General features: G+C 34.7%; 1 protein-coding gene across 1 annotated transcript; it reads left to right on the forward strand.

The window, feature by feature from the left end:
- Positions 1–4,171: 4,171 nt before the first annotated feature.
- On the forward strand, positions 4,172–7,055 carry LOC132271933 (valerianol synthase TPS1B-like). The gene is made up of 7 exons (XM_059773435.1): positions 4,172–4,375; positions 4,498–4,774; positions 4,987–5,362; positions 5,455–5,673; positions 5,770–5,908; positions 6,003–6,251; positions 6,515–7,055. Exons 1-7 carry the CDS (start codon positions 4,256–4,258, stop codon positions 6,812–6,814), a joined length of 1,680 nt encoding a protein of 559 aa, XP_059629418.1. The 5' UTR covers positions 4,172–4,255; the 3' UTR covers positions 6,815–7,055.
- The last annotated feature ends 6,848 nt before the right edge of the window (positions 7,056–13,903 follow it).

Genomic DNA, 13,903 nt, shown 5'->3' on the forward strand with positions numbered 1-13,903 from the left:
GCAATATTTTTTCCAAAAAGATTTACCTTATCTTAAAATGGTGCACAGTTTGATAACTTTTACTTCCTCTCTCTCATATTAGATGTCACTTTTAGAGTGTAGAACTTTATAAAGGGACATGTAATTATTTCATTGTCTCCTTTAAAAATTATTAAGTTACCCTTTCAAGTTTGAGTATATATATATATATATATATATAACAAGTTTGAAATTTTGTAAGCCTTTAAGGGTATTTTATGAAAAGATGTGTAATATGTTATTTAAAAATTTTAAGTGGACAACTCGGGACAACCACAAAAGGAAAGATGGAGAACTAAATTTGGACGGAGGGAGTATTAAATTAACTGAAGTGGTTTACCATAGGCCATAGATATATCTTAAATGTCACGTGTTAATTCATAGAGAATTTATCATAGGATAACTTAAAGTAGTTTTAACTTAGAGAATCCAAATCCCTCTTGTTAACTACTAAAATATAGAAGGTTGAATACAATGGTGAACTCAAGAGAAAATGAGAAGAGATTTGTTTGTGGATTTTACAGTACCAAATCCATGTATCATCGTCTTTTACTTACTAAATATGTCTAATCATCATGCCACACATGGATTTACAATATGCGGTGTGATATAAAATTTTGTAATTGGTGAATTTCGGTGTCAAAACGAGTCTGATTGAGCTGTAATTTTACTTTTTATTTTAAAATGTGAATGTCAGAAGTGGAATTGGAAAGTTGGACAAAGTGCGAGCATATATATATACTTTTGTTTGAAGATAACATCATATTAGTTGTTAAGGTATGTGGTGAGGACACTTTGTAGTTTATTTTTTTATTTTAGGACTTGGGAAATATTTAGTGTTCATTGAAATTTTTTTCAAGTCTGCCAAAAATGAATTGGTCCAACTCGTTTGGAACAAAATTAGAAAGTGTTGTTTTAGTTAAATTTAGATTCCCTTTTTATTAGATTTTGGGGAGTCGTTTTTGTTGGGAAATGATACTTTTAAATAATGTGGAAGTATGTAAAAACTCCAAAAAGGTATTTTTTTTTGGGTTTGTTTTGGAAGGTTAAGCAAACTCACACACTCATGCCTCCACCAAAGTTTGAACCCCAAACCTCCCATTTAGGGAGATGGGTTTATACCGGCTGGACTATTGCCCAAAGAGGTGTTCATGTATAGATCAATTGGGTTTGATGAAAACAGATGATGTTATATACATATGCATATATAACAATAGATGAATGCTCACCATAGTGATTTTAGTAAATCGCTAAATCAATCCTTTGAAATTGTAGATTTTAACTTGAGCCCAACAAAGCTTTGATCCAAGCCTCTAATGGTGGAACTTAAAGATCCGAGCCTCCAATAGTGAAATTAACAATCAAGAATCACGCATATGACCTCTTCAATGAATTTCCCTCAAGCCATTGATGGTGGGATCAAAAGATGTAAAAGAAACCCTAGAGTTTAAATGGCAGCGGTAATATATAGAGAAATGCAAGTATATGTTACACACTCTCTCTCTATACAATTACCTTTCCAATTGTTCCACACACACTCTCTCTCTACAATTACCTTTCCAATTGTTCTCGTATATATGTTACACACACTCTCTCTCTCTCCTTTCAATTACCTTTCCAATTGTTTTTTTATGTATAGCGGGAGACAACTCGCTTTTTATATTAGTTTCTTGAAGTGAAAAAATCAATTCTTATAATCAACCAAGAGTGGCTGAATCAATTTAACATAGCACATGGGGTGCCCCTATCAACCAATACAATTTTCTTTGTATTTTACTTTTCTCACGGGGATTGAATATATTAGTGGGTCTATCGGAAGGAATCTTTTGGGTTCACTTTTTTCATGACACCAATAGACTAATAATTGACGCAATTAACCTCTTTTGACTCAATTTAATTAGTCCATTAATTAATTCGAATACCATTATATAGAATTAATTGCTCTCCATTTAGAATAGTGATTTCTACAAAGTCAATTTATGTAATGATTCATCTATTCTTAATTTAGCTATGGGATTGTAATAGTCATCAATCTGACCCATAAATTATTTCATTTATTTCAACTCCTTGATTATTTTTCACTTGATCATGTAAAGCACTTATTTGACAAAATAATATATAAATATATAAAAACTATTTCATCTAAACTACGACGGCGCCCTTGAATTTCTCGTGATCAAATTAATCAAGTCAAAATAAATGCGATAGCACTGACGCAGATCTTGAGAGTATATTCCAATACTATTAATTAATGATTACCCAAAGTACTGGTCATTAGACCCTACGGGTACTGCTAAAAAATCAAAGTAATTATCAACCAGTACAAGAGTCTATACCTCTCTTACGCTTGAGAGTCATTCGCCATGACGGTGATAAGGAGTAGATTGTTGCGACGGATCTCAAAATTTGCTTATCATATCCCTAGATCTAGTTCATCTCTTAATTAATAATGAGTCAATCATTTATAACCGAACATGAACCATTTATGATAACGCAATTTTTGCAATTTATATATCCTGAATATGAACACCTTCATATACCTATAAATTACTTGTGTAGTCAAGTGAATACCTCATTTTAAATACCGAATCAACCAATACACATTATTCACCAATAATATATAAAACATCGAAATATATAAAACATCGAATGAACCACAGATTTATATAAAGACAAAATGTCTTCCTCAACTCATCAAATTTGCTATGTCAGGACATACAAAATCCTATCGTTTTTGCACGAATTAAACTTGTCTTCCAAGTATATTTAGGTCTCTTTAACATCTATATAAACACTTTTTCTCTCCAAGGTTTTTATGGCTTTAGAAAATTAATTTTCAGCAACTTTTGAGAAAGCCTTCTTGAGAATTATTTTGAGTGTTTTGTATTTTCAATTTGAGAGCACACACTTAAAAATATAAGTAATTTATGTTGATGTTCTTATTTGGATCGGAGTTCAAGCAACCTGAAGATTTGTACATATGTCGTTCAACAAAGTAGGATTTGTTGTTACCTTCTCAAAATTTAGATTTGAAGGAAGAAGAATTTGGTCATGCTACAAAGGAGACTCAGATTTTTTCTCGTGCTCTTTGGTTTTCTTCCAATAGGATTTCTATGCTAAAAACGTAATGTCAATCTCTATCTCTGGTTCTTTATTTTTCTTGCACTTTATATTTGCTTCTTGGGATTGTTTTAGATTTATTTCATTAAATTTAAAAGGAAGCAAAAAATCGGATAAAGGGTTAAGCTTCACCTATTCACCCCCAGGTGTTTTCAAATTATTATTCCACTACCATTCCACACACGTAACTTAAAATAAAAAATTACAAGATCAATCCTTCTTTTGAGACCAGAATTTGCCAATCATATTATATTTCCTACAAAATTATTTTGAAGAGGTAAGATAAAATTTTCTTCATTATCAAAAAATAGCTTTATCTTTTTCTCACGCCTCTTTCCACCCTATAACCTCTTAAGTTCTTCGTGTTCCCCTCACACCTACCAGATTCAAAGGCAACTCATTGCAAGGTGTTAGTGGAAAAAATCATAAAGTCTACACTAAGAAAGGCAAACAGAAAGAAGTCTTCAGAAGACCAAAAGAGTCCTGGTATATATATATATATATATTTTGTTAAGGAAGAGTCCTGGTATATATATATATATATTTTTTGTTAAGGAAGAGTCCTGGTACATTGATACTTAGAAATTGTTACTAAGAGAAAGACTAAACTTGCAGAAAGAGTAGCACGTAGGCCTTAAAACATTTGAACACATGATATATTAGACAACCAAATTCAACAAGCAACAAAACCTAAAGTCTATTCAACTATCAACAGCTTACGTCGGTAAGAAGTGAAGGTGTACTTATCATGGATAATATATATATATATATATATAGAAAAGTCTCACTTTACTTTGAGTGATTAAAAAAATATTATTAAACTACTACGTTTGTTAATATATAAATATATTGTGCCAAAATATACGGAGGTAGGGGCTATGCATGCCGTCTATACTTTTAGTCTACAAAGCCGTCCCAATAATTTTCTTCTACCCGTCACAATGTCACAAAAGAACAAAAGACTTGTCAACTAAATTATATTTCACGTTGGAGTATGAGTACCCCATTCCTTCCTATAAATATGCATGTAGATGAAGTGTATATTGCATAGCTGATAGCCCTTACATTTAACTCTTGATACAAGTAAAACTTAGTCACCTCGTACTTACATCTTCAAATGGCCTCCGTTGAAGTTGCTAATCCGATGAACTGCAACCCCGACACTGTCCGTCCCGGAGCAAACTTTGAGCCTAGTTTATGGGGTGATCGTTTCAGTTCATTCTATCTAGATAACGAGGTAACATTCATGTGATTTTTATATATACACACACAAATATATATTTTTATATGTATATGTAATAGGTAATATCTTGTTATGTATTGCGTTGTATAATTGTGTTGCTCTGATTTGGGTATCAGGCATATGAAAGGTATGCTAAAGAGGTTGAAGTGCTGAAAGAAGTAGTTCGAAGTATGCTAATAGATGCAAAAAGTAAAGCAACAGAGAAAATGAATTTGATTAACACACTCGATCGCCTTGGTATCTTCTATCACTTTGAGAAAGAGATCGATGAGCAGTTGAAACAAATCTTTCACTCTCATGCTCAATTCGAAAATCATGAAGAATACAATGATTTGAACACTGCTGCAACTCATTTTCGAGTATTCAGACAATATGGTCATAAAATGCCTTCTGGTAAGCTCCTCATCACACACACACATACATATATATATCAATCAGAGCATGCGCGCATTCACACGTACCTATACATATAAAAGCAAGAAATCATATATATGCACAGCATTCACACGTACCTATACATATAAAAGCAAGAAATCATATATATGCACAACATTCACATCACTTGCACACATGGCTGATACTGTATATGATGGCTTATGAAACAGATGTCTTCAACAAATTTAGAGACAGCAACGGTAAATTCAAGGAAAACCTCACTCGGGATGTAATGGGTATGTTGAGCTTGTATGAAGCCGCGTTCTTGAGGACACATGGAGAAGATATTCTAGATGAGGCTCTTGCTTTCACAACCGCTCACCTCAAGTCTGTGGATACTGATGCACTATGCCCTTTTATTGCAAAGCAAGTAATTCATGCCCTAGAGCAACCCCTCCGCAAAGGCATCCCAAGATCAGAAGCAAGGCATTACATCTCTGTCTATGAAGAATGCGATTCTAAGAACGAATTGTTATTGAAGTTTGCGAAATATGACTTCAATCTGGTACAGTTGTTGCACAAGCAAGAACTTTGCCACATGTCAAGGTAATGAGCAGATTTATGCCTATGTGTGTAGTGATCAACACAAAGATAATTCATTTTTAATAAATTTAATTTATCTCTTCTATTGTATATAGGTGGTGGAAAGACCTAGAGTTTGAAACAAAACTTCCTTATGCGAGGAACAGATTGGTTGAGTGCTATTTCTGGGCTATGGCAGCGTATTTTGAACCTCATTACACGGTTCCACGGGTCATGCTCGCTAAAGTTATTGTTATGTCTTCGGTTCTTGATGACACATATGATGCATATGGTACACTTGAAGAGCTTAAACCTTTTACAGAGGCAATACAGAGGTATAATATTTACACCCCAAATTCTTTTTTTCATTGTGGATGATTATGTTTGATCTTCAATTGAATGAATATGGAAACCGTGTTGTTAACTTTTAGGTGGGATTGGAGTGCCATGGATGATCTTCCAGATTACATGCAGGTATTCTACAGAACTCTCCTAAATCTCTATGAAGAATTTGACAAGGAAGTGTCAAAGGATGGAAGATCGTATAGCGTTGAGGGCTCAAAAATTGCTGTAAGGCTATTTCTATTTTTTTTTTCTTTCTTTTCTACCGTTTTATTATTTGTTATGACAAGTAACTCATATACTCACTTTTGTTCAATGCCAGTTTAAAGAACTATCAAGCAGTTACTATTTGGAGGCTAAGTGGTACAAAGAAGGATACGTGCCATCTTACGATGAGTACATGGTCAATGCGCTTAAAACCGCAGGTTATTACTTGGTCACAGTATCATCCTATTTGGGCATGAGAGGGATTGCCATGGCTGAGGTATTTGACTGGGTAGTAAAGAAACCTAAAGTTTTGGTTGCTTCGTGCAAAGTTGTGAGGCTCATGGACGACATAGTAGACTATGAGGTATATATATACACATTTATATAATACGTAACTTGATGCATTTGAAAAAAAGAACATGGATCTTTTCCCATCCCACATCCTGTATATTCCTATGCACTAGTAAATTAGCTGCACAACACACTACATCACAATGCAATACGCTATATCACGAGATGGAGATGAAAAAAATGGATAACGAAATGCCATTTGTATACATACAATTGTGGTCCTATGTTATAATGTAAACATCTTAATTAACAGTTATAAATCTTTAATCTTTGTAGGAAGATCTGGAGACCGGAAATGTTGCTACCGGGATTATATGCTACATGAGGCAGAATCCCGGCAAGATGACAAAAGAAAAGGTTGTTGATGTATTCAATAAAGGGGTTGCAGATGCGTGGAAAGATATCAATGAGGAATGCCTCAAGCCAAACTACATCTCCAAGCATATCCTAAGGAGAAGTGTCAACCTTACCGGATTAGTGGATTGCTTCTTCAAGACTAGTGATGGATATACTCATCCTGATAAAGTGTGGAAATATCATGTCGTCTCATTGTACATCGATGCCATACCCATATGAGCATGGATATGTATGCTGCTAAGTGCTTGTATTGAGTTTAATTTATACTTAAATACTTGTATGAAGCATGAATAAATCTTGTCTAGCAGATAACAGAGTGGTTTGTACCTCGTTCATTAATTTATTTCTTGAATTCAGATCCGTTTGATGTAATGAAATGGACTGAATGTGTACGACAAATATGTGTCAATGTAACATGAATTTTTTTATACTCTAATAAAATAATAGAATAATTTATCTACTGTAAAGATATTTGTGCTGTTTTGGGGTTTATGTCAACTAAGTACCCCCTTATTTCTTGTTGCTCTCTAGTTTTCTTCTTTCTTTTTTTTCATCAATAATCAGATTCCTGTAGGAGGTGTACACTAAGTCACACAATCCTTCTCAATAGGTGTCACTCTTATTCTTTGAACGCGCTTCCGCTCTCACGTTCCGTGCACGCTCTCGTTCAAAATTTCACTACTTATAACTTAATTATGCCGCTCTCACGCTCCCGTTCTTGAATTCGCTCTCACTCTCACTCTCACTCCTACTACCACTTTATGTGACTTAAGGTGGATACAGACAGTTTTGAAAAGTCTATATAAAAAAAAATGAGTGTTATTGAAGTCCAAAATTTAGGCCCACTGAATATTGGAAAAAGGAATATGCCATACCCATATGACCATAAATATCTTCATGAGGGTCCATATGTTCTTATATCTTCAATGCTCATAATTGACTGCAAATGTTTATTTTATAAATAGAAGAAATGTCTAAGATCCCAATTAATGTATTTGAATGGAAAGAGACAATTCAACAACAAAACTCCTACAAGGGCTGCCTTTCATGTTCTTCAATGATTTCAACTTTCCTGAGTCCATAATTTGACCGACTTTTCTTATTTCATATCCACATACACTTGATAGTCTTATAGATCTTTGTGCCATAGGGGGTTACGCATCCATGACCAGTTTATGGTTTTATTCGATTTCCATTCCGTCTTTTGTGACTCTTGTTTTGACCTTGTGCGCCATATAAATTTGTAATTGATATTGTTATTAAAATATTATTTGTGCTATTATCTGTGATTCCAATTAATATATTCGAATGATTGTAATTGAAATACATTAATTGTTTGTCGCAATTTTTTTTTTTTTTTTTTTTTTACGCCAAACGAAAAACCATATCATTCACAAGGAGGAAAAATACAGTCAGAGCTAAGAGCGTCTAGCAGTCACGTGGGCCAGACACTCCACTCGAGATCAGAACATGCGGCTGCAAGAGCCTTTTTGCTCAACAAGTTAGCTACAACATTACCTTGGCGAGGCACCCAAGCCAAGGAGGAACCAATACATAAACAAAGGAGAGAATAAACATCGTGAAAATGAACACATAAAGCCTCATCAGTTGCTTGGAGGCGCATAACAGGCTGACAATCCCCTTCCACGATGACATTGTGATACCCCCAAAGTCGGAGAAGAGATAAACATTCCCGAAGAATTAAGCCTTCCACTAGAGAAGGACTCCCCACATTGGAAAAGAAGAGTGAGGAAACTGTAATAGGCTGCCTAAAGTGGTTGCGCAAAATCATCCCACCACCACATAATTTTCTAGAAGAATCAAAGGCGGTGTCAAAGTTCAGTTTGAATGATCCCTCATCTGGAGCCTGCGGGGGGGGGGGGGGGGGGGGTGGTGGGGGTTGGGGGTGCCCAATATTTTTTATTACTGTGCTACTCCTTAAATACGATAAAATTTCAGTTTGAATTGTTAGATGGAGGCTTCTATGTTCTTCAATTATTGTATCTTTCCTGAGTCCATAATTCATTTCCACACATTATAGACTTATTGATTTTTGTGCATGGAGGGGGGACCAGGATCACCTCCAGTCCAACAGTAGCCCATTTCCTCCCTTTTGTGTTAATGAACAGTAGTTACTAAGGTGGGTAAAAATGTTTATTTGTTTTATACACAATTTCCATATATATATATATATATATATATATATGTATACAGTGTTCACAAATACTATTTCTTCTTCCCTCCCTTATTTTCAACAACCCATTTCAGCAACCCAAATCCCGCCATTTCAGCAACCCAGATTTTGATTTTTTTCTACAATATTGTTTCTTTCCAAAATATTTCAACAACCCAGATTTTGCAGTTTGCGTAGAGATTTGGAACGCGAGAAGGACGATTAATGATATTTCAATCAACCCAAATCCCGCCTTGCTTAAATTTGCCTAAAGGTTTCAGAGAGAGAAAGTTAGAGAGAGAAAGAGATCGTTGTTTACTTATTTTCTTCTTTCAAATCTCGATTTCTCTTTGATTTGTTTCCAAAACGAATCACAAACAAATCACACATCTATTTCTCAATTACTTTATTTTCATAAATTTTTACTTCCCTTTCTTCATATACTAGGTCATTTTATTCCAAATTAACATAGCAATATTGGAATAGAGCAACATCTGAATTGGCATGGTTTTTTTGTTTAATTATTTGTGTACTGCATAACATCTCAAATAGTTTGTAATTTAAGTCAATATAAGTTGTACGCAACATCCCAACATAATCCTAATAAATTATTTGTACATAACATCCCAACAGTTTGTAATTTAAATCAGTATAAGTTGTACGTAACATCCCAACATAATCCTACTTAACATCCCAAGCAATACGTATTTTGTATCCCAAGCAGTACTAACTATATTTCATGCTTATGTTATATGTAAAATCCCAACAAAATTCTACTAAAAAGAGTGCGAACCAGTGATGTTTGTGCTCTTTAATCAGATAAGAAAAAATAGACCAAAAATCGAGATTTACATGAATAAAGCTTAGATCTATGAATGATACTCTGGAGTTTCTGCATAATACTCCAGTGAAATTACATGGGTTTTTGGAGTATATTTGGGTTTTGAAGTGAAGCTTTGAAGTTCAAAAGTTACTGTGAGTCTTTGGAGAGTCCATTAATGGAAGCTGATGAAGCTTTTAAAGAGAGAAAGGAAGAAAACAACATATTTTGGAAGAAGACAGGCGTATTTTGGATACAATATTTAAATGTGTTTATATATATGGAATACAATATTTAAAGCTTTTATATATGAAATACAAGGGTGGTGAAAATTTAGTTACCCAAGATTTTTAATTGATGTGGCCAATTCTCCTTCACTTATTCCAAAATGGTGAAAATGGCCTACTATTTCACTGGAGGTGATTTTCACCCTATGGAGGGGTATGCTATGCGGTGGCTATGCCCCTCTTTCTAACTACCACATCATCTATCACTAGTTTATGGTCTTGATCGATTTCCATATCTCCTTTTGTGACTACTTCTTTTTTTTTTTTTTTTTTTTTTTTTTTTTTTTTTTTTTTTGTTGAATGTTAAGCAAATTTTATAAAGTAATAAAAGATACACCGCAAAGGCAAGAAGTGTATCATAATGAAAGATCGCCGATCAAAGCAGAGCTTCTCTGCATCCTCTGTTCATCATCTAGTCCGGCTGTCTTGGAGTTGTGAATGAAATTTATCTGATCAGATTACATGAAAGACATCCTTAAACGTAGTGTCTGTTGAAAAATACAACCACTATCATATCGCGAATTCTTTCAAAAGATGTTTATGCAAGGACATGAATATCATATGTGACAATGTGAATATCCTGTGAAAGGGTGGTATATTGTTGTATGCAGAGCCCTGTATCTCATTAACATTGATGTATAAAGAATGTACATCAGTATATCAATAAAAACCAAGAGGTGTGGTAGTTATAGACTAAACAGACATCTTGTATGACAAGAGGTCACGTTTTGACTAATAATGGAAAGGTGCAATGGATGGAACATTTTTGTAAATAGACACACCCAATCAGGGGTGGAGCTAGGATTTGAATTCAGGGGGGCATAGTGGGAATATATTTTTTTTAAAAAATAAGAATAAGAAGAGAAAAAGGTAAAAAAAAAATGAATTTTAAAGGAAACAAATTAGAGCATAATTAAATAAGGAAAATTTAACCTTTTTAAAAAGGTAATTAAAGAAATTTAAAGTGTAAAAGATAAAAAATAGAAAAAGTTTAAATAAATTTTGGAAACTAATAATTTTAAGGGGAACATAATATACAAATTTCTATATATATATGTTAAAAAAATAAATTAAAAACCATATATATACATAGGGCGGAGCCAGGCTAAGGGGCCTGTTCCCCCCCTAGGCACAAGCTGGCTTCGCCCCTACACCCAATAACTAAAAGACACCAGTTTCTCTATAAATACCCATGCTGCTATCATTTTAATTCGTTAATTTTTCCATTCTCTCTCTGCCCTCTCTCAACTTGAACCTAACCCAAGTGTGTGTGGGTTTAAGCCATATGGTCAAATGGTTCGAACAATTAAACCAAACATTTATAGCAATGAACCATATTGCAATTGGTCTAAGCCAAATGGTTCGGATCGAACCCAATTCATTTTTTATGTAGGAGAGATACATTTTTGAGTCATAGAGAGTATTACATAGAGGAGGTTCGTTGTATTTATAAGTTTGAAGTGCTGCTACTGGTGGATGTAGATTGTTGTATCCTGAGAGACAAGCACCATTGAGTCCGTCAACACCATATGGATGATCTTGCATGGATGGATTACATGGCTGCATTTTGAGTGCATGGATGAATGCATTTGATGGATTGCCATGCATGGTGGTTCCAACCATCCATCCATCATGTAAGATTGCAACAAAGAAATGCATGGAATGCATGCAACATAGAAATGCATGCAACATAAAAAAAATGCATGCAACATAGAAATGAATGGAATGTATGCAAGCAAGGTGTCTATGCATGCAAAAATGCAATATTGCATGGATGAACTTTCAACTTTTGAACTTCAATCCATTCTAATGCAAGGAGGGAAAATTGTCAAACTCTACACTTCATTGCAATGCATGGAAAATTTAGAAATTTTTTCAAATTGAGCAAATTTTTTTTGTTTTTTTTTTTTTTTTTTTCAATGAGTGCATGGATGATTTCAAGAAGATTTCCCAACTTTTGAAACCTCACACAACGCATGGATGATTTTGAGAAAATTTTCAAGCTTTGGAACATCTCTTCAATGCATGAATGAGATAAAGAACATTTCAACAATGCATTGAAGATGAGAGGTTATGCATGTGAGTGCCATGTCGAAAGTCCGAGAAAATTGCCTGATAAAGCCGGAAACTTCCGGGAATGAAAACAAGAGGTGAGAAGGTCTAAGAAGCCGGTCTAAAATTGTGGAACACAACTGAAGAGCATTAAAAAAAAAATCAAATTTTTGGCTTTTCGAAACTATTTCACAGAAAATTTCAAGGCTCAGGCAATTGAAAGGAGGGAAGCTTGGAAATTGAAAGAATTGCTTCCCATGAGTGCTAAATTTAGCGTCGATAGCTAGACGCACCGAGATTAGGTTAGTCCTCATCACCCTATACCATGTCTCTCAAGAGATTCAAGCTTCCCTAAATAAGAAAGTTCTTTTGGAAGCGGAAGAAAAAGAGCTTGAAGACAAAAGTTAGAAAGAGGTAATGGAAAGACCTCTATCCACTCTTCATCCTCAATGAAGAATTTTGGATTATGGGGCTGATTTGGATTATGGGAAGATGGATTAAGTGAGGGCACACCTAGCAAAGGTTTTTGAAAAATCATATTTAGCACGGGAATGCCCGGAGAATTGTCCTTCAAACTTTCAACATCCTCCTCACACTTATCCGGTGGTTCGGGCTCAACAGTTTGAGATAACTCAAGTGAGGGAATGGGATGAGATGCAAGCTCCCAAGAAAGAGATGCATTTGATGTTGACAAAGGAAGAGAATAAATAGGAGGAATATCAAGCAAAGAATTGACCTCGCAAACAGAATTGGCAACATCAAAATCCTCATAATTAAAATGAGCTAAGCATGTTTTTAGAGGATCCTCCATTAAAGGAGGTGCATCAAGCAAGGGATTATGTAGGGGCTGTGCTGGATTTTTATAGGATACAATCTCATCATCATTAATTTCCTCATTTTGAACCACAAATTCTTCAATTTTTTGTGTGGCGACAATTTGATCTTCACCCACTATTTCTTCATTTTCATATGCGGTAACCACTTGAACATTCTCGTGATGAAAATTACTAGAAGTAAACTCATCATTCATAGAATTCTCTTTTGGATTGACCACAAGTTCAATTGGAAATTCTTCTTCCTTTTCCTGATTTAGAACATCAACCATTTGTTGAATTTGGGCTATTTGGTCATCTAAATCAACTCTAGATTGGGAATGAGAATAAGCGGTGGATTGCATGCTAACAATGTCATCCAACATTTGCTTGTTGGACTCCATCATTTGCGTATGCATAGACTCTATCATTTGTTCGTTGGCAGCTATTAACTCATCCAATGGAGAACTTAGAAAAGGAGAAGAAGAGGGCTGGAAATAATGATCATTGGGTTGAAAATTGGAGTGAAAATGTTACCCAAGAGATTGTGGTGGTGAATTTCCTATGTCATGCCACAAGAAGTTTTGATGATCTCCTGAACCCGAGTTATAACCATTGAAGTATGGATCACTACCCGGTTCAGAGAAATTTGCATTTGGTTGCTCTAGATAAAAATCCGAGAATTGTCTCGTTGGAAGACAATCTCTTGTATGATGTGTATTACTAGAGCAAAAAGCACAAAACGCACGTGGTGTGTAGAATTGAGTTGGGAGATAATTATTCTCCATCTAGGAGTTAAACATCAACAACACACAACATAATCAATACAACAATTCTTTATCATCAACTCCACATACAATGATATTCCCTTTCTCCTCAATTATCAAGACAAAAATTAAAATGGCCACGACAAGGACCGATGCTTGGAATTGAAAATACACAATTGAAATGGCCTCGACAAGGGCTTGCAATTTAACTACTTCTAAGCTTAACACATGCACAATATCGACAATTCGAAACTAGAAGTCACGAGACTTACCTGGGGTCCTCTAGACTCACAATTTGCTAGCAATCCCACGGCGAGCTTCGAGTCCCTAGGATCTCACTTACAACACAAAGATGGTTAAAACACACAAGAAATATTCACAAAACACAGTATTCACA

This window comes from Cornus florida, unplaced genomic scaffold, assembly GCF_030987335.1.
Source record: "Cornus florida cultivar Cherokee Brave unplaced genomic scaffold, ASM3098733v1 CherokeeBrave_3.0.0_Hap2_Chr08, whole genome shotgun sequence".
NCBI lineage: Eukaryota > Viridiplantae > Streptophyta > Magnoliopsida > Cornales > Cornaceae > Cornus > Cornus florida.

Coding starts and splice junctions, on each gene's coding strand:
- LOC132271933 (XM_059773435.1), top strand. CDS start 4,256: ATGGCCTCCGTTGAAGTTGCTAATCCGATGAACTGCAACCCCGACACT. Junction 4,775..4,986: donor TGGTCATAAAATGCCTTCTG/GTAAGCTCCTCA, acceptor CTTATGAAACAG/ATGTCTTCAACAAATTTAGA. Junction 6,252..6,514: donor ACGACATAGTAGACTATGAG/GTATATATATAC, acceptor TAATCTTTGTAG/GAAGATCTGGAGACCGGAAA.